The following is an 18,397-nucleotide window of genomic DNA, read 5'->3' as shown; positions in this document are numbered from 1 at the left end:
GGGTTGTCTCCATATTATAGATTTGAGAAAAATCCGTAAGCTTAATAACAACACAGCCTGTTTTTACTGAGCTTTTCTCAGTAAAGCCCACTTTATTATTTTGGAGTTTTTGACCTTGTGCCTCCCGAGAAAACTTTTTATAAATATGTAAAAAAGCTTTACTTTGACAGTTGCACAACCTTGTTGTTTTTGGATATGTTTGTCAACAATGTGTAAGTCAGATTTTCATTATAAAAAGCCAAGATTTTCTATTTATTGCAGCATAGGGGTTGATTTTATCTTAATTAACCCATTAAGATACGCCACGGCAAATAGAAGTCATTACAACTAGATCACCAGGGAAGCTAGCTATAGCGTAATGTCTCTTATTTCACCATCTGTAAGGCCAGTATACAGTACTTAACACTTTAGACCTCTGCTAATGCTGTTCCACTAGTTCCTATCAGGCGTGCTTGCTTATAGAACGGGAAAAGAGGAAGTATTTTGTTATTCTAGAAACTGGTTGTACAGGTCTTGTTTGTTACACTGTAAAAAATAAAAAGAAGTCACATTTCAGTACACCACATTTAACGAGTAACATTGAAACATGTTGTCTGCTGGACATAATCAGACCATGCAACACATGAAAATCTACATAACATAGCATTAAAGAAAGATCAGTATGGACTGAATATATTCTTGATACCCAGTCCTTTATAGTTGGGTTTTTAGGAGGAGACTCCAGGAGGTACAGTATTGTTACACCATAGTAAAACCTGACTATGACAACAGACAAACACAAATTTGTTCTTGTATTTTCTGTCTGCCTTGAATTTCTGAAACATTGCGCTTTCCTGAACATCCTGTCCCAGATGCAGTGTAAAGAGGGTGAAATGTATTTGTGAAGTAAAAATGAACAGCTTTTTCTACCCTTCATACACGACTGACTCTTCCTAAAGCAGATTTTAATAAAATATTACAGTGAAAGTGCACAGACTTTTTTATTTGTTGTTTAAAACTCTTTAACAAACACTCGCATCCAGTGTTTGAAAAAGGAAATCCGCAATCAAACAGCTGCACATTGTGATCGTGGAGAAGACACCGACAGCATCCAGTGTACATTTATTCATGAATGAGGGAATTAATAAAATAATGTTTTATTCAAATAGCAGTTCAACTGGTTACAGGCCTGTGAACAACAAAATCAAGCACCATAGTGCATGTAGTGCAAGTGTGAAGCTACAGGTGATGTTGCTGTCACCTGTCCTGAGTACACCTCTTCATCAGCGGCTCCAGATGTCTTCCTGTGAGTCTGTTGTACTCACTGAGGATGTATTTTTCCCTCTGCAGCATCTGGAAACAAGTTTAAAACAAACATTTTTAAACATCGTCCCCTGTGATGATTTACAGTAGAGCTGCGATGATGAACTGTTAACTATTACCGAAATTTCAAAGAAACACACTCTCTCAACTCCCACCAGTGTTATCTCCTCATGCTTTTTTGTTGAACAGTTCCCATTACTTTGGATCACCCACAGACCTGCTATGAACACTTTCTACCCTAGCTACTTATTTAAATACCAAGGAATAAGTGATTTCTTTGGATTATCAAGAGTAACGGGGAGAGTGTTCCACACACCTTAACTGAATTCGGGTTCATGTTTTACTTTGTTATTAGATTGAACTGACTCTTTGAATGTGTTGTGAAACATGAAATCTTCATACAAACCTCGGTCCACTCTTCCTCTGTCTCATGTCTGTAGCCCAACAGGTGACAGATCCCGTGTGCAGTGACGGCCTGAAACGTGAAGCAAAGGAGGAACAATTAACTGGAGCCCAACTAATATATCTGATGGCCTATTTTATAAACATCAGTATTCGTGTGTGTGTTGTCAGATATGTGCCGAAAAAGAAAACTGTTAGATTATCATGCAGAAGAAGATGCCCGAGTAGTTTATTAGTGAATTCCAAGTGAAGTTTCAGCGGACTGATGACATTTTAGGCAAGAAAGTATACTGCTAAACTATAGTTTAGTGTTTGATATCCACATTTAAGGCAGCACTGCAAAAATGTGTGTATATTGGCCGATATAGCCCGTTGATATCAAGCTTTTTACTCCCCAATATAGGAAAATATCTACAAATATAGTGAAAATGTCAGGAGGTGGAACTCAATGAACACTGTTGAGCGACCAGATAATTACCAGCCTGCATCTGTGAGAGGTGCCACAATATTTGGTTGATCTGAGATAATTATGAAACATGATGAACAGGGTGCAGTCTACTCACAGTGAGGGCCCCATGCAGGTCCAATGAGTCCTCCTGACACTGCTTCATCACAAACTCTACCCCCAAGAAAATGTCCCCCAGGTTCAGCTCATCTCTGTAGAGGGGGCATGGCAGCTTACCAGGTCTCAGGTCCTAAAAACACACAAGCATCATTTCAATTATGACCATTTAAAGAAGTCAAAACGATAAAAACGAATAGAGAGTTATCGGTGACCTTCTCCAGTGTTTATGGACGCAGGTGGCTGGCATGCAGTCATATTTACCTCATAGAAGGGAAACGAGAGGACATCCGTAGGCACATTTTTCTTCCTGTATATGCTGTTAATCTGCTGGATCCTGTGGTTGTCCACGCAGATGATGCCCAGGTCAAATTTCTGGACGCCCAGGATGTGTCTCAGCGTGTCAACATCCCTGCGCAGCCTGGCGCGGCGGAGAGGCACCACCTTTTGGAGGTTCCGCAGTACTACTCCCATTGTAAAAATCGGCGAAAAAAGAGAAAACGGCTATTAAAAAAATCTTGCGACATAGGTGAAAGTCAAAACTAACCCACTTCCGACGACGGGTCGTTACAGTTATCCTGTGGCGGTGAATGTTTACGACAACGGTTGGTCAGTTTTCCGTTGGTCGTGAGTGACGTTCAGCCATTCCGGGCAGGCGGCATACAAGGTGACGCGTCCCGGCAGTATCAGCAGATAGTTCCCCCGAAACCGACTGTTAAAGCTTCCTCATGGTTGTGTGGATATGACAATATAATTGAGAAAACTAAAACATATTATGTCGTTTATGGAAAGTGGTCGCTTGCCCGTTTAACAGCAATTCAAAAGGTAAAAAAAAAAAAAAAAAAGGTCGCGGCGTTAGCAACCGCGGAACGAACTTTAGCATCGAGGGCGGACCAAAAGAATGGTCGGACCGGAACCGGATGTGGGGAAATGTGTTTAGTTTGTGTTTGAACTAAACGAACACATTAATCAGCACAGTAGACACAAACTGTGAGAGGTGAGACCCTTCGTGTCAGAGTCGCGTATTTTTCCACCTTTCCTGAGGAGTTTCTTTCTCTTGCATCGATAAAACAACTTTAAAAGCGATAAAAACAAACTTTGCTAAGCTAATTTTTACAATGTTGTGCTGTTAGCTTATGCTAACGGACGAGCAGGACATTTTTGTTCGTCCCTGTCTTCGTAATGTTCAGTTGTCTTTCTACGTGATCGGATGTTACACCGAATAACTTCAGAGTTGTGTTCAGTGTTACGGACATCTGCTGTTTGATGCCTGGATGAAGAAATAATCAGTGAATCTAAACATCCGCTAATATTTGCGCCATGAATCCGTCCAATCCGTTTGGCAGTCCACAAGGTGGAGCTTTCCAAGCTCCAAGCAACACTATGAAGACTGGTTTGTTTCAGTCATTTGGACAGCAGAGTTCAAGCAACCAGCCCCAAAATATGGGGTTTTATCAACCATCAGCGTTTGGACAGCCCCCACCTCAGGGAGGTACCATCTTTGGACAGACCCCTGCCTTCGGACAGTCGTCTTCACAGCCCCCCTCGCTGCCTGCAGCAAACCAGGCGCCAGCATTTGGACAGCCATCATTAGCAATGAGTAGCTCAGGCTTTGGTGGTACCACTGCACCAGCTTTTGGACAGACTACTGCACCGAACCCGAGTTCAGTCTTTGGGCAGACACCTGCATTCGGGCAGCCTTCTGCATTTGGGCAGGCTCCAGGATTTAGCCAGCAGCCTCAGGGGTTTGGCAAACAGCCACCAGCGTATGGTCAACAGCCTTCCGGGTTTGGAAACTCTCAGATGTCTACTGCCTCCACCGCTGCCTTAGGGCAGCCTCAGCCACTGGGTTTTGGACAGTCTGTGTTTGGACAGCCGACATCTACCACTGCCACCACCAGTGTATTCGGCACAGGTCAGAGTGTGACCCAGCAGAGCAGAGGCTTCGGATCAACCAAGTTCAGTTTCAAGCCAGCCAATGAGGCACTGTTCAAACCCATCTTCAGTGCTAGCCCTGAGCCGGCTAACCCTCAAACTACTTCAATGTCCAGCTCACCTTTTGGGAGCAGTGGTGCCCAGACGAGTACCAGCACCATGAGTAGCGGCACCGCCACCACGACCGGATTCTCTTTATTGACTGGGGCTAAATCTGGACAGCTGGGCTTCAGCTTCTCCCAGCCGGCTGCAGCCCCCTCTATCTCTGCTCAAAACAACCCGCTTACAACCGGCAGTAGCAGCGGCCCCTCCAACACTCAGCTGCAGTTCACCTTTTCACAACCAGCCGCCCCTTCCAGCTCCAACGCTCAGGCAGCCACCACCCAGCCCACCACCCCATCATCTTTCAGCTTCTCAGACAAAGGCACCCAGCCACAGGCAACACCCCTGTTTGGAGGAGCAAATTTTGGTCAACATTCAGCTTTTGGAGATGTCAAACCTAAAACAGAAACAAGCACAGATGATAAAGGGAGCAACCTTGAGGGTCTGGGGGAGACAAATGTTTTTGCACGATTAGGCAAAGGCACTAAGCGCAAGGACGACCCAGCTGTCCCCACCACTGGTCCAGAGAAGCCTGCCACAGAGGAGGAGGCTCCAGCAGATGCAGAGTCACCAAGACATCCCCCAAAGAGGCCCCTAATGAGGTCCCGCGCCCCACTAGGAGGCTTATTCGGTCGGGCACTGAGTGATCTTCGTCGAGATGGTCCTAACCCAGCGAGGCGTGAGGCCGTGAAGGAGAATCAGCAGCAAGCAGCAACATGGGAGGAGACGGAGCGGGAGGACGTCAAAGCAAAGGGTGACAACCTACCTGCTACACCACCCACGGCGCAAACACTGACCAGGGACATGCCAGAAAAAGCTGAAGAATTAGGTGAGACATACCAAGGTTTATGTATGAATTTCTGAAACCTTTTTATTGCACTATGAAAAGCAACTGCATGTTAAAAATCACTCTTAAATGTGCCCGAATGAATTGTCAAATTAACCTTTTATTGGTGGTTTGAGTGAACATTTGTTAATGACATAATTGCGTTACTTGTAGAATTACTCCATACTGTTGGTGAAGCTAGTTTCAAGTCCTCCTCACCAGACATTACATTTATTACTTGTGATTATATTTATGAATCAAAGATGAATATAAAAACCAATTTGTTGGGGGGGCAGCACAAAATATGCAATGGATCCATTTCGTTCCCTTCTACTTTTTTAAGTAAAGCAGAATAGATTTTGGTTTTGATAAAGTACAGAAACCCACTGAATTTCAAGTACATCTCTTTGATTCGTAGATTGCATTATCGGAATAAAATCATCTGGGTGTCTTGTCTGTTTACCCGTCATTGCTCTCCAGATGCAGCAAAACCTCCAGACCAGAACCTTGAAACCCCACCCCCTGTGAAACGTGGCGTACGCAGGGAGAGCTCGGAGAGTCTGAGCGGCATGTCTCCGACCGACTGCACCGTCATCCAATGCAGGAATCTTCCTCCAGCCCTCAACAAGAAGGACATCATTGAGAAGCACTTTGGTCGTTTCGGCAGAGTCCGAAAGGTCTTCTGCCGGCCTGCCAAGAACATGGCCATAGTACACTTTGACGACCATGTGAGTTCACTGTATGTTACTTAGCCCCATTAAAGTAAGTTCACCACACTATTTTGAGTAGCTGTTAATGACCACCGATCTGGTCATCAACTAGCTTTGTTTTGTCGGCACACTTCTTTCTTCTTCTTGGGTTTCCTTTCTTAGACTTTGCAGGTTTAGTCTGTAGCATCACTTCCCATTTCAGCTGAGCTCAGTTTAAAGCCAGGGATAACTCTATATCTTAGCTAGCTAACCCACTAATCCTGGTTTGTGAGACAGGCCAAAGATGATGATGTGAAGTTTTCAGTAAAATAATAATAATTGTATTTTGATTCCTGCTATTGTTAACTGTTTTTCTCTTTCAGGCATCAGCGGCTCGGGCGAAGAAGAAAGGCAAAGTCCTGCAACGAAACGAACTCCTTCTGTTGTGGCAGAGAAAGAAGCAGAGTAAATCCAACATGTTTTTTTAAAAAGCTCAATTAATATAGAAATAATTTCTACTGTTTGCTAGTGAGTCTAGAGCAGTTATTTTCATATTACCTTTGATTCTTTGCAGCGTGTTACTATATTGATTCCAACTTATTGATGATTTCTGAAATTATGACATGTTTTTTTGTGCGTTAGGTCCAGGTGACAAAGCGAGCAGACCTGCAGCAGGAACAGAGGAGGCAGAGGCAGAAAATCAGGAGGACACTGAGTCTAAGGCCTCTTCCTCCCCACTCAGACGACCTGGTCTCAGAGCTCCAGCAGTCGGCAGCATGGCCACCTTCAGCCGCAGGTAACACCAGCACCTGAATCAGTCTTTGCCGTTATTCCAGTGTTTTAGATTTAACTTTAGATTTAGCCTTTATCTAAAAAAGAAAAGTTTCTTCAGTGCTATGACAGTCTTACATGTGTCTTTTTATGTGTCAGTTCTCCAGTGAAGAAGTCATCATTGGCCAAGTCTCTGCAGTTTGACACAGAACCTCAGAAAGAGAGCAGCTCAGAGGCCCAGAGCTCAGAGCGCCCAGTCCCCTCCTCCCTCCTCCACCTCATTGGCCAGGTGGCTGAGACCGCTGAGGACAAGTACCGCCTCCTGGAGCAGCGAGACAAGGTCCTGCGTCAAGGTTAGGCCACCCCACCCACCAATCTATCACATTAACATGACTAAAAACATTTGTCGTTAGATCATCATTAGGGATTTTAACGTTGTGCATGATACGTCTGCACAGGTCGGCCCAAGAGGACGGACCTGGACCTGTCTAAGGTGTTTGTGGGTACGTGTCCTGACATGTGTCCAGAGAAGGAGAGGTTCATGAGGGAAACACGGAAACAGCTGAGCATATTCGAGGTCATCCTGGATACTGAGATGGTAATGTCTTTAAATCTTATCTTCTACTTTCAGACTGAAGAATATAGGTGTTTGGGTTTTTTTCATCTTAAACGGCACCATGAGATGTTACATCATGTCTCTGGTTTCTTTCAGACACTTTTTTTATTTAATCTGAGTTTGAATTTTGCAACATAAGGAGGGCTAAGTGAAGAAAGACAGAAAGAAACTTTTTTTTTTTTCATTATTTATTTGGATTTATTGGTTATTTTGGTGCATCTGCACTCGAATATAACTGGAATAAGATCACATTTGATCACTTCCTGTCCCGGACTAGGTGGATCACACAGCAGCCATCAAAGAGTACAGTCGCTCATCAGCCGACCAAGAGGAGCCCCTGCCCCACGACTTGCGCCCCCTGCCTGTGCTCAGCATGACAATGGACTATCTGGTGACTCGGATCATGGACCAGGGTCATGACAACTACCGGGACTGGTATGACTTCGTCTGGAACAGAACCCGCGGAATCCGCAAGGTGAGCTTCCTATACCATTATCTGAAATGCCTTCAATCCTGCCTGAAAAGCTGCACTGTGTATTGGTGAGCATGTGTTGTAGACTGATTTAAAACCCCAGCCCTTCCTTTATCGTACCAACAGGACATCATCCAGCAGCACCTGTGCTGTCCAGACACGGTGACGCTGATTGAGAAGTGCACACGCTTCCACGTGCACTGTGCTCACCACCTTTGTGAGGAGCGTGTCTCATCGTTCGACGCCAAGATCAACAACGAGAACATGACAAAGTGCCTGCAGAGTCTCAAAGAAATGTACCAGGACCTGGCCATGGAGCAGATCTTCTGCCCCCGGGAGGCAGAGTTTCGCCAGTACAACGTGCTGCTGAAACTCAATGACGGAGACATCCTGCGGTCAGTCCACTCACACACAAATGATTAATTAAACATGTGTTGCTCAAATATGTTTTTGCACTTTGAAATGATTTTATACATCTTTAGTTGTGACTAAAGAAAAAACACGTCCTCACACATCATGTCCACACAGTGAGGTGCAGCAGTTCCGTGACGAGGTGCGCAATTCCCCTGAGGTGAAGTTCGCCGTGCAAGCGTTCGCTGCGGTCAACAGCAACAACTTTGTGCGCTTCTTCAAGCTGGTGAAAGGAGCTTCTTACCTCGCCAGCTGCCTCCTGCACAGATACTTCAATCAGGTTAGAAACCGTTTCCTTTATGAATGGATGAGACTGAGGAAACCTGGAATTTCCCCCTAATTTTGGATGTGTTCCTGGACTTCCTGGAGAAGAGAGATCATGAATGAGAAAATGTCCAGGAATCGATCCAGGAAATAGAGTTACCAACCATAGAGGAGGAGATTCAAATAAATAGCAATAGACAGAAGAGTTAGATAAGAGTTTTTGGTTTAAAGACAAATGAAACTTTGCTTGTGTAACATGGGTAATAAATCATTTTTGAAAATGTTGCATGATAGAGGAGGCCCAGACAGACATCTGTGTGTGTGTGTGCCTATGCAGGTCAGAGCCAAGGCCCTGAAGACCTTGAACCTGGCTCACACCGTGGGTCCTCGATCAACTGCGTTTCCACTGGAGGACATCGTTCGGATGTTAATGTTCCGCAACGCTGCAGAGGCATCTGACTTCACCCAGCAGTACGGCCTCAATGTCAACGATGAGTGAGTGTCTACTCTTAGTCTGATAGACGTAATAAAATATTTTCATAGAAGGTCAAATAATGGCAGTTTTGCCATGTTCCTGTGAGATGTAAGTTGTTTTTTTTAGCTAACGTGTAACAAAGAAATGACGGCCGACCAGGAGCAAAGACGTAACCTCCTTGGTGGGGTTAACAATCACTGAGTCACTGGTGTTGATCAAATTGTGTATAAATGTCCAACAAAACATTGTTGTTGTTCACAGTATGGTCGAGCTGAGTCGGATCACCTACCAGGAGCCAGACCCGCCTCTGTCCCAGAAGAAGTCGGAGGTCATCCTGGCAAAGAAAACGTTGCTGATTGGAGAGGTGGTGAACGGCGGACCCCTCCCCACCCCCCCACAGCACACCACTGTCTGCAGCTTCGACTTCCAGAACAAGTATCGAGGAGAAGGCCTTCTGGCTGAGCCCGCTCCGAGCCAGTTCAAAGGTATTCACTCCATTTCTACATTTAAACTAACCAGAACAGCATGTTTTTCGTTTGTTTTTTTCTTTTCATTGGCAGCCGGATGATTTACAAAAGACAATTACAGATACTTCAAGTCAGAAAACAAAGTATTTAAATAAACAAACATCCAGGTTCAAACCAGTTTCCAAGGGTAGATTCATAATCAAGAAAGGCATCTCTATTATCCAAGCGAGTCCATCTGACCAATTTTTTTAATACAAGGCATAAACAACTGTAGAAAAACTCTTATCATATCTATAAGAATGACTGAAATGTCTCTTTGTTGTCTCTAGCTATTGCTGCCAAGGTGGAGGTTATGCCACCACCCAGCGTGGTGACACAGGTCATGCCAACTGTGCCAGATGAGACCGGAGAGACCATTGAACCGTATCACAGCCCGGCCCGACCAGCAGACACTCAGCAGCTGTTTCAGCCGATACCTCAACCTCAGCCTGTCAAACCTCCGTCACCTCCACCCAAACCGGTGTACAGCAACGAGGTGAGCAAGATCTCTCAGAGCAAATTAGATGGCCCACTTGGAGCACTGAAGTGTTCGGTCTTTATTAATTACAGCTCATTAAACCCTGGACTGTGGGCCCTTTTGTTTTTCCCGTCTGCAGGACGTTATGGCCGTACTGGACTGTGTGATTGCAGAGGTGGTTGAAGCAGGAGTGATGGAGGTAGCCCACGCTGGCACCAGCTACGCCACAACAGCTCTTGCGTAAGTGTTTCTTGTGCACGATACGATGAAGTTGTGATTTATGTCACTTCCTTACAGTTATCATTAAGATATTTGATTACAGTGTGTAGAAGCAGTGGTGATCTGAACACCACCCCCCCCCCCCCCTCGATGTTTTAAACTACGATGACTAACTTTCTGTGTTTTTGCCTTTGTTTCTGCAGGGAGAGCAGTGTGCAGGCGGAGTCCCTGGTGACTGAGGTGGTGGGACAGATGCTGCAGGAGATGTCTTCCACTGAGATCAAGCTGGAACAGGAGCGTGTAGCCGAAGAGAAACGCAAGCTTGAAGAAGCCAGGTTAGTTCATTGACCGTTAAAGACCTGATAACCTGTTGATTACAGCCCACCGTATTTTATCATAACACTCAGCTTGGTTAAGAAAGAGGAAAATCATCCTCCACCTTGACCCAAAACACAGGATACAAAATAATCTGGTAGCTCTGCTTGTTGTCTACATTTTAATTATTGGTTACAAAAAACGGTCTTCCATTTACAAAAAGCACAAAAATGTGAAATCCATATTTGCCCCGACTCACCTACATTTCCTTCTCCATGTGTGTCGGTGTCAGGAGGAGGCAGGAGCACGAGGCCTTCCTGGTTCAGTTCAGCTTCTCTCTCTGCAGCGAGATCATCCAGGAAGTTTTGGACGAGAGCGTCAAGGAGACGGCCGCCTCTGAGATCCAGTAAGACTTCAGAACTGAACCAAATGCTAATGTGGTTTGATGTTAAGTTACATTGTTAACAACTCTCATTAGAATGATGATGAAGTGCTTGAGTTAAAGAGGAATGTCCTTTCTCAGGCTGGCAGTGAACGAGAAAGCAGACTGTGTGGCTAAATGCACAGAGCAGGTCTGTACCAGTCTAGTTGAGGAGACGTTGAACACAGACATCGCTCTGTTGGTTGAAGACATCCTTGACGATGAGCTGCAACGCATCCACAAGTACATCAACAGGTAAGAAACGGAGAACATGTGCAACATCAGAGACATATATTCAGACCATCATGTGACTCTAAACTCTGCGATGAAACCCATTAATTATACTGAGACACCAGTGTACCAGTTTAAATATCCTTTTCACAGCGGCTGCAGCTATCAGCTATCATTTAAATTTAATGCTTTTTAAGACATTTTCGAGATGATTTTAGCCAAATTGAGTATAATGGATATGTTGCCTTTGTATTAAACAAGCATTTTAGGTTTGTATAAAGGTAAGTGGAATATAGAGCTGCAACAATTAATTGATTAGTTAACTCCAGCTTCTTAAATGTGAATATTGTCTGGTTTCTATCCTCCTCTAGGACAGTAAACTGAATATCTTTGGGTTGTGGACAAAACGAGACATTTGTGGACGTTATCTTGTGCTTTGGGAAACACTCGTCAAAGTTTTTCACCATTTTATAAACTAAACAACTACTCGATTAATCTTTAGGAATGTGGTTATTAGCGTGAGTACAACAGGTACCTAAGAGTTTATAGTAAAAAGACAGTGTTATCAACTTTCACACAGCAGAGCTTGACTCATTTTGACAAAAAGAAATTAAAAGATGTAAAAATGAATTTAGATGAGACCTCATAAACAGTTTGATGACTTCAAGGACTAAAATTTATAAAACTGAATTAAGACTTTATCTGTCATTCCTCCTCTGGACCACCAGGTGGCGTAATGTGGTGGCGGTGCGCCGGCAGCTGAAGCGACAGATGAGAGGTTTCCCTGCAGCTCCTTGCTGTGTGGACCCTCGATTCAAACTGAAGGCTCTGGCTCCCAGCGCCCCAGCACAGCCCTCCATAGCAGATCTGGCCCGTGGTCTGGTCAACCTGGGGAACGCCGGCACCTTGGCCCTCTCCAGCACCCGGTGTGTTCCTCTCGTTTTTGCTCTCACCTCTCGCCTTTAAAACCTCCCCACAGCTTTCCAGGTTCTGAGGCTATTATTGGAAAACTATTGTTTATTGTTCATCACTATATTTGTCATTATTTCCTTTATTATATAGATTACAGATTGTTTGGTTAGACTTTTGCAGCATGTCATCTATGACTAAATCTCTTTTGTCCCTTTACTGCTCCAGTAACATGTTTTTATATTTTGTTCAGGTTGTTGAAAATGAGACGAGAAGTGATCCACCAGCTGAGAGTCCACTACTTCTACCAGCGGCTGCTCGAGTAAGTCATGAGTATGTTCCTGCAGTCGGTGATCAATGATACAAAGCAGCACCTTGACCTCTTTTTGTTCTTTCTCTCAGTGAGACGGTGTGGGCCCCACTCGACCTGCCGGCACTGGTGACGGAAAACCTCTCCAGCCCACCTGACAGAATCTTCTGGAAAGCAGTTCTCCTCTTACCGAGCGAAGACGACAGTGTTTCCAGCCTGGCAGACAGGTAAGCAAAACAAAAGGGCGAAGACAGGTGGATGTTTGAGTTCCTCTATGATTTAGTTGAATGTCTTCTCCTCGAAGGCTCCCAGTGTTCTCTGACTGTGTCCTCTCCTGTGTGTTGTCTTCAGGATCCTGTCTGACTGGCTGGAGGTGAAGCTGGGTGGTGGTAAGGGCTCAGAGGAGAGCGAAGGGCAGCCTGATGGGACACTGCAGACGCTCTGTGTCACCAACACACTCCAGGAAAAAGAACGACAGATTCACAAAGTCCACATCAGTGTCAAGGTGAGATCAGACGGCAGCAAATGCATAAAAAGAAGATACAACTCTGTATGTTTCTGAGACAAATGGGTAGAACTCGACCAGTTCTCAATTTTTGGGGTTGATCCAGGGATTTAATCATTTGGTTTATCTGCCGATATGCACACATTTGAATGGTTCAACAGCAAATCATATGTGGACAAAAGTAAATAAAGTTATGTTAAGTCACTGCTATTCATCTGCTTCACTATATATCTTTATCCGGTAGTTATTGTTATTTAGATAATGATTTTATAATGGGATCTTCTGTCCCTCAGGCGTCCCGTGGCCCTCTGACTGAAGATGGCCTGTCCAAAATGGAGGAGCTCTGTGAGCTCCACGGGACCGGAGCTCTGATCACGCTGCTCCCCGCTGCTCCCATCGTCGACCCCGAGCAGGACGAGCAGGACGTTCCTCTGCTGTCGGCTCTGCTGCAGCTCAAACAGCTGCAGCAGGCCAGCAGCTGGCACTGCCCGCTACCTCTGGTCATTCTGGTGCCAGGGCCCGACGGTGGTGCCGGTGTTACACAGAAACTTGAAGAAGGTAATTCATGACAGCTGTAATTACATTATTATTTTTCTTGTTAGTATAAATCATAGGATATTAAGCAAGTCAGCAAAGTTAATCTGGATGAAATGTGTAAACCCTGAACTGTTCCTCTCACGGTGTCCCTCAGCCCTGATGCTGCCCACTCTGGTGAAGGAAGGCCTGATATCAGAGTACACGTTCCTCTTCATACCAGAGACCACAAGTGACCTCCAGGGATCCAACCAGGTACTGATCATACACACAGAACCACGACTGAAAAACACAAGAGCAAGCAAACATATTCCAACAAAATATCCAGAAATATGGAAAATATAGTACATTTTAAGAGCATTTTTGTTGAACTTTGACGCTGTTCGAGCAACCTGCGATAAGGTTGCGATAAGTAGACTCTTCCGCATTTTGAGGGGTCGTACACCAAATCACCAATCACTGATACAAATTGTTTGATAGCTTTGACATTTTCTTCTCTTCTTCATGGCTGATAAACCTTATCTAATGTCTCTCCTCACTGTCTCCTTGTGTCTCTAGCTGAGTCAGGCTCTGCGTTGGCTGCTGGCTCGCGGTCCACCACCCTTCCCCCTCTCCTGTCAGACCCTAGTGCAGCTCATAGAGGCCGCTCTGAGTCGTGAGTTCAGTCCCAGAGTTTACGCCCACCGCCAGGAGCGGGCCGCTGCATGTCTTCCTCCTGAGGACCCTGCGCCTGTCATCCAGCTGTACAACGCTGTCCTTGCTCACATTGCTGACAAAGTGTCGTCTCAGGAGCTCAGCAGACTCTCGTGGCCACCAGGCGAGTTCTGCCTGCCTGATACCCGTGACTTTGTCCCTCATCAGGGCTGGAACTCGGTTCAACACCTTGCCTGGCTGCGCAAAGCAATCCTCAGCCTGCAGCTGCCACTGTGGGAGCAGCTTTCTTCCACAGGTCAGTGACTGAGATTCAGTTTTGTTTTGTTTTTTCAAAGGGAGTTTTCATTTATGGTCCCCTGACATACAGGTGTGAAAAGAGACCATGTATTATTCTTCCCTCTCCCTCCTCACCTCCTGTATTTTCACTCCCTTTATCTCCAGACTCATGGAAAGAACTCTGCTCCTCCATCTTTCGCTACGCCGCTCAGATCCCCGTCTCACGCCGCAGTCAGCCTCTCCTAATGTCACGGCTGGAAAACCTTCTGCAAAGGGTCCGGTTAAAGAGTCACCGTACTCGAGTCCCTGGATCGAAGGTAACCACGGGCACCTTGGACGACGAAGACGAGATCATGAGTCTGGCATTCAGTCGGATTCCCTGGGACGACGTGCTGGTGATTTGCATCGACCACAAGCTGAAGGACTGGCAGATCCCTGAACCACCTGTCTGTGAAGGTGAAGGTTGCTTACAATGATTTACAATAAGAACTAGTGCACATTTTCTATGTGAACCTGATGATGTATGTATTACAAAACGGAATAATTTGTTGGTTTTGTTGTTTAAGATGCTGTGACAGAGGACGGGGAGATCCTGGTTTACTTCCCCACAGAGTCGTTGAAGGGTTTTGAGCCACCTGAGGGGTGGACCCAGGCCATCAGGCAAACCCACAGAGAGAAGCAGCAGGAGAAGGAAGGGTAAGAAACTCCAAAGCTCTGAATGAAAGACATTAATAAAGGCGCTCACAGTTTTCAAAGAACAAGTCATCACATTGCCACTACCGTGCAGCTAAACAGTGACTCTCCCTCCTCCATCCTCAGGGCGAGTGCAGCAGCCTGTGCTGCGCCCACCAGTCTGTCCCTGAGGCAGAGGTTGTTCCACAGTCTCCTGGAGCCGCTCGAGGCCCCGACAGCCCCGCTGGACATCACACACACTCCCACAGCTCAAGAGCTGCTGGCCCACAGGGTCCTCCAGAGCTTAGAGGAGGAGAAGGCTGAGAGCAAAAGGTAAAGCTACAGCTCTGCTGTTAAAGCTCGTCGTTGCATCTAGAATTCATGTTCATAGAGAGAGGAGGTGTTTATGAATCTAAAATCAATAACATCAGTGAAAACCTGATAAAAAGATCAAGTCTTTGGTTGCACAGTTTCAAGCGATTTTAACTATTAACCATAACTTTTTTAATCATTTATTCAGTGTAGGGATGTCACGATATTTATTCTAAATTAAAAAAATCAACAAAAATATTCACGATATGTGTGTGTCTGCTGTTACAGGAGCATGGAGCAGCTTCAGCGCTGGCTGGACGGTGACCCTGTGGACCACTTGTCCACACCACTCTTCATTCCATCCTCCACTCTGTTGTCCATGCCCACAACAATAGCTCATGCACCCACAGCCAAGACGAGGGATGCAGCTCTCCCTCAGGTATGATGTGTCCCCTCACCTCCGTCACCGCTTCTAGGACGAGTTATGTTACTGTAATGAGTTGCAGATACCATGCATTTTCATTGTTTTGCTTTCCAGGAGCTGGAGCCCGATGATCTGTTGGACAGAGCAGACTGGCCTCGAGCCACGCCCGTATCTATGGCATGGAGGCTGAAGGAGCTGGAGCGACAGATTTTGGCGAGTCAAGAGGAAGAACTGGCCTGCAGGCTGAAGCTGAGTGGTCTGCTGAGCATTGTGGATGACTGATGAACTAATGGAAGAAAACTTTTTAACAACCGACTCTGAAAACTGAGGACAAACGGACTGTCTTTCAATCAAACCATGACTTTTTCATCTTTTAGTTTGTCGATCCACTGATGGCAAACGTGTGTGTGCGTGTGTGTGTGTGTGTGTGTGTGTGTTATAATAAATAGTGTCTAACATTTGTGTTTGTTTTTGAACAAACCTGATGAAATGTGTTAAAATCTGTAGAAGCTGCTTGTCTTGTCTGCCTTTAACACATTGAATAAATTGGATTGTATTTGTTTAATCAGATACCAACTATAGAATAATTCCTGTGTTTGAACCTGTTTTTGTACTGTTATGAAATTGTATATTAGCTACATTTTGAATAAAAGTATTATTTTCTATGTAAACCTCCCATTAAGTCCATTTGTTATTCAGTAGTTAAGTCACTGGTCATCATAATCAGGTCTTGAGCATGAGTAGTATTTATCATAAGAGCGCTCTGGACCCGCCTCTTTCTCTGGCCAACTGGACCAAGTGGACAGTAGAGGTGCAATACGACCTATACTCCCTTCAAATCACTAGAATTCCCATGAAAATGGCATGAATTAGCAAGTGTTGCATTAGAAACCTTAAGGAAAAATATATAAGTGATCAGGCAAACTGAATATGAATGAGTGTTATATATTAAATCATTAGATTATTACTCATGCATTAATGTAAAAGCAGGATTTTACTGTTGTTGAGGTGGAACTCATTTGATTTTGATTATTACAAATTAAGCTGCTGATAACACCCAAAGCGGCAACTTCACAATGCTTGTTTGGTCCACAGGATAGTCAAAAATCTAAATTATCAAAATAATTAAAAGAAAAGCAGCAAGACTTCATCTTTGTGAAGCTGGAACCATGAAATGTAGCTCCAACACCATCATCATGTTTGCAGATGACACAACTTTTTATACGTACATCTTATTTTTCTGCTTCTACCCAGTTGAAATGTTTTGTGTTTCATGAAGCTGATTGCAGAATTCGTTTTTGCACATTGCAGCTTAACAATAAACTCAACAGGTGACATAATAGTGAGACATAATAAATAATAATAATAATTTAAAAAATGAAAAAATACGTAAGGCTGTTCCCGTGTGTCTGCTGCAGGGTGTTTTTGTGCAAAGATCAGAAGAAGCTTTTTTCATGAGAATTTATTATGTATCACTATTGGACTGGTCAAGTATTCGCAGATGGAGCTTCTAAGGAGGTAGAGTGGGTCATCCGCTAATCGGCAGGTCGTTGGTTCAGCTCCTAGCTCCTCTGGACTGCTGTACCGCTCCTGATGAGCTCAGTTCACTGCGAGGACTCTCAGTCTTACTCAACCCGCAATTATGAAAAAGGGAAACAAGGAGCCAAATGTCAAAGTGACATTTCTGTCTGCTTTCATAATTCAAAGGGAGGCAACCTTTTCCTTTTGCAAGCTGGATGTGTAGCAATGTTTTGGTAATATCAATAGAAAAGGGCACAGATTCTGATAACACCATGTTTCCCTGGTACTGTAAAAAGAGGATGCTGTTTGTGTTGTGAAATGTGATGTTTGTTATTTAGACTGTGCAATCTCTGGACCTCTGCAGTGACGGAGGCGCTGATGCATTTCCAGAAGATCCGATTAGTACTTTTACTTAAGTAAGTCAGAGTACTTCCTCCACCACTGTCTCTCTGCACTGTGGCTTCCTATAAAAAGCAGATCCAACACTGCTGTCTGTCGATCTGCACTCCAGAGCTCAGTAAGTTCACTAGCAGCTTTCTGTGTGTGTGTGTGTGTCTGTGTGTGTGTGTGTGTGTGTTTGAGCGTGTGTGTGTGCAGGCTCACGCAGTTAAATCTGCATTTTCGTAAAAAATATGGTCTTTTTTATCTCATATTGAAATGGTGTTTGTTTGCATTTTTCATTTCAGGGTTTGGATCTGATCTGAAACGCCAAAATGTTCAGCTGTTACACAGGTTATGCGGACCCATGCTATACTTCAGGCTGGGACACATGCTATACTTCAGGCTGGGACCCATGCTACACTGCAGCCCCGGACCCATGCTATACTGCAGCCTGGGACCCATGCGGAGGGTTCGACTATGGGCCTAGTTGGAGCTTTTGCCTGCCGTGTTAGGATCCTGAGCAGTAAGGGTAAGATCCAGTTGATTTATTGATAAATATAAAGTGCAAATCTTTATCGCACCAAGGTAAATACTGTACAGAAGTCCACTGACAATCGCTAACAGTAACATTTTATTGGTACAGTTACAGACTATTAACAAATCACGTTCTGGGAGTTAATTTGAAAAAATCTTTCTAATCCTCCAGCAGCTCCTGCAGCCACGACTCAGACGAGATGACCACGTCTTGATAAGAAGAGAAACAAGACAAGTTGCCACCTGGAAACCTTCATCCTGCTTCGTTTCATAGAATAAATCAATTTGTTCTCCCAGATATTAAAGCATGTATTTCGTGTAACACACTGTAAGCTTTTCATCCATAAAGCAAGTCATCTCTACAATTC

The 18,397-nt window shown here is 44.7% G+C and overlaps 2 protein-coding genes and 1 long non-coding RNA gene across 3 annotated transcripts; 2 read left to right on the top strand and 1 right to left on the bottom strand.

Moving 5' to 3' along the window:
• Positions 1 to 923: 923 nt before the first annotated feature.
• ybey (ybeY metalloendoribonuclease) lies at positions 924 to 3,084 on the bottom strand. The gene is made up of 4 exons (XM_084362496.1): positions 2,531 to 3,084; positions 2,268 to 2,399; positions 1,709 to 1,777; positions 924 to 1,332 (listed from the first exon to the last, which is right to left on the bottom strand). The coding sequence occupies exons 1-4, from the start codon at positions 2,738 to 2,740 to the stop codon at positions 1,237 to 1,239; spliced, it is 507 nt and encodes a 168-aa protein (XP_084218622.1). The 5' UTR covers positions 2,741 to 3,084; the 3' UTR covers positions 924 to 1,236.
• Positions 3,085 to 3,221: 137 nt separating this feature from the next.
• Positions 3,222 to 16,258, top strand: mcm3ap (minichromosome maintenance complex component 3 associated protein). Its single transcript, XM_084362490.1, has 28 exons — positions 3,222 to 5,132; positions 5,610 to 5,857; positions 6,202 to 6,283; positions 6,461 to 6,614; positions 6,749 to 6,942; positions 7,048 to 7,187; positions 7,483 to 7,680; positions 7,804 to 8,072; positions 8,206 to 8,368; positions 8,690 to 8,847; positions 9,089 to 9,312; positions 9,624 to 9,829; positions 9,951 to 10,051; positions 10,234 to 10,365; positions 10,638 to 10,751; positions 10,869 to 11,021; positions 11,726 to 11,923; positions 12,160 to 12,228; positions 12,309 to 12,443; positions 12,568 to 12,721; positions 13,015 to 13,279; positions 13,413 to 13,510; positions 13,814 to 14,204; positions 14,351 to 14,641; positions 14,752 to 14,881; positions 15,005 to 15,190; positions 15,458 to 15,608; positions 15,708 to 16,258. The coding sequence occupies exons 1-28, from the start codon at positions 3,587 to 3,589 to the stop codon at positions 15,873 to 15,875; spliced, it is 6,318 nt and encodes a 2,105-aa protein (XP_084218616.1). The 5' UTR covers positions 3,222 to 3,586; the 3' UTR covers positions 15,876 to 16,258.
• Positions 16,259 to 17,493: 1,235 nt separating this feature from the next.
• Positions 17,494 to 18,394, top strand: LOC311262287. Its single transcript, XR_014623230.1, has 3 exons — positions 17,494 to 17,631; positions 17,801 to 18,024; positions 18,202 to 18,394. It is a non-coding gene; the product is annotated as an uncharacterized lncRNA (long non-coding RNA).
• Positions 18,395 to 18,397: the final 3 nt, after the last annotated feature.

Source organism: Pagrus pagrus (genome assembly GCF_965226575.1).
Source record: "Pagrus pagrus genome assembly, chromosome: 9".
NCBI classification, from domain to species: domain Eukaryota; kingdom Metazoa; phylum Chordata; class Actinopteri; order Spariformes; family Sparidae; genus Pagrus; species Pagrus pagrus.
Note: the sequence above shows the minus strand (reverse complement) of the source record. Positions and strands in the feature narration are given on the sequence as shown.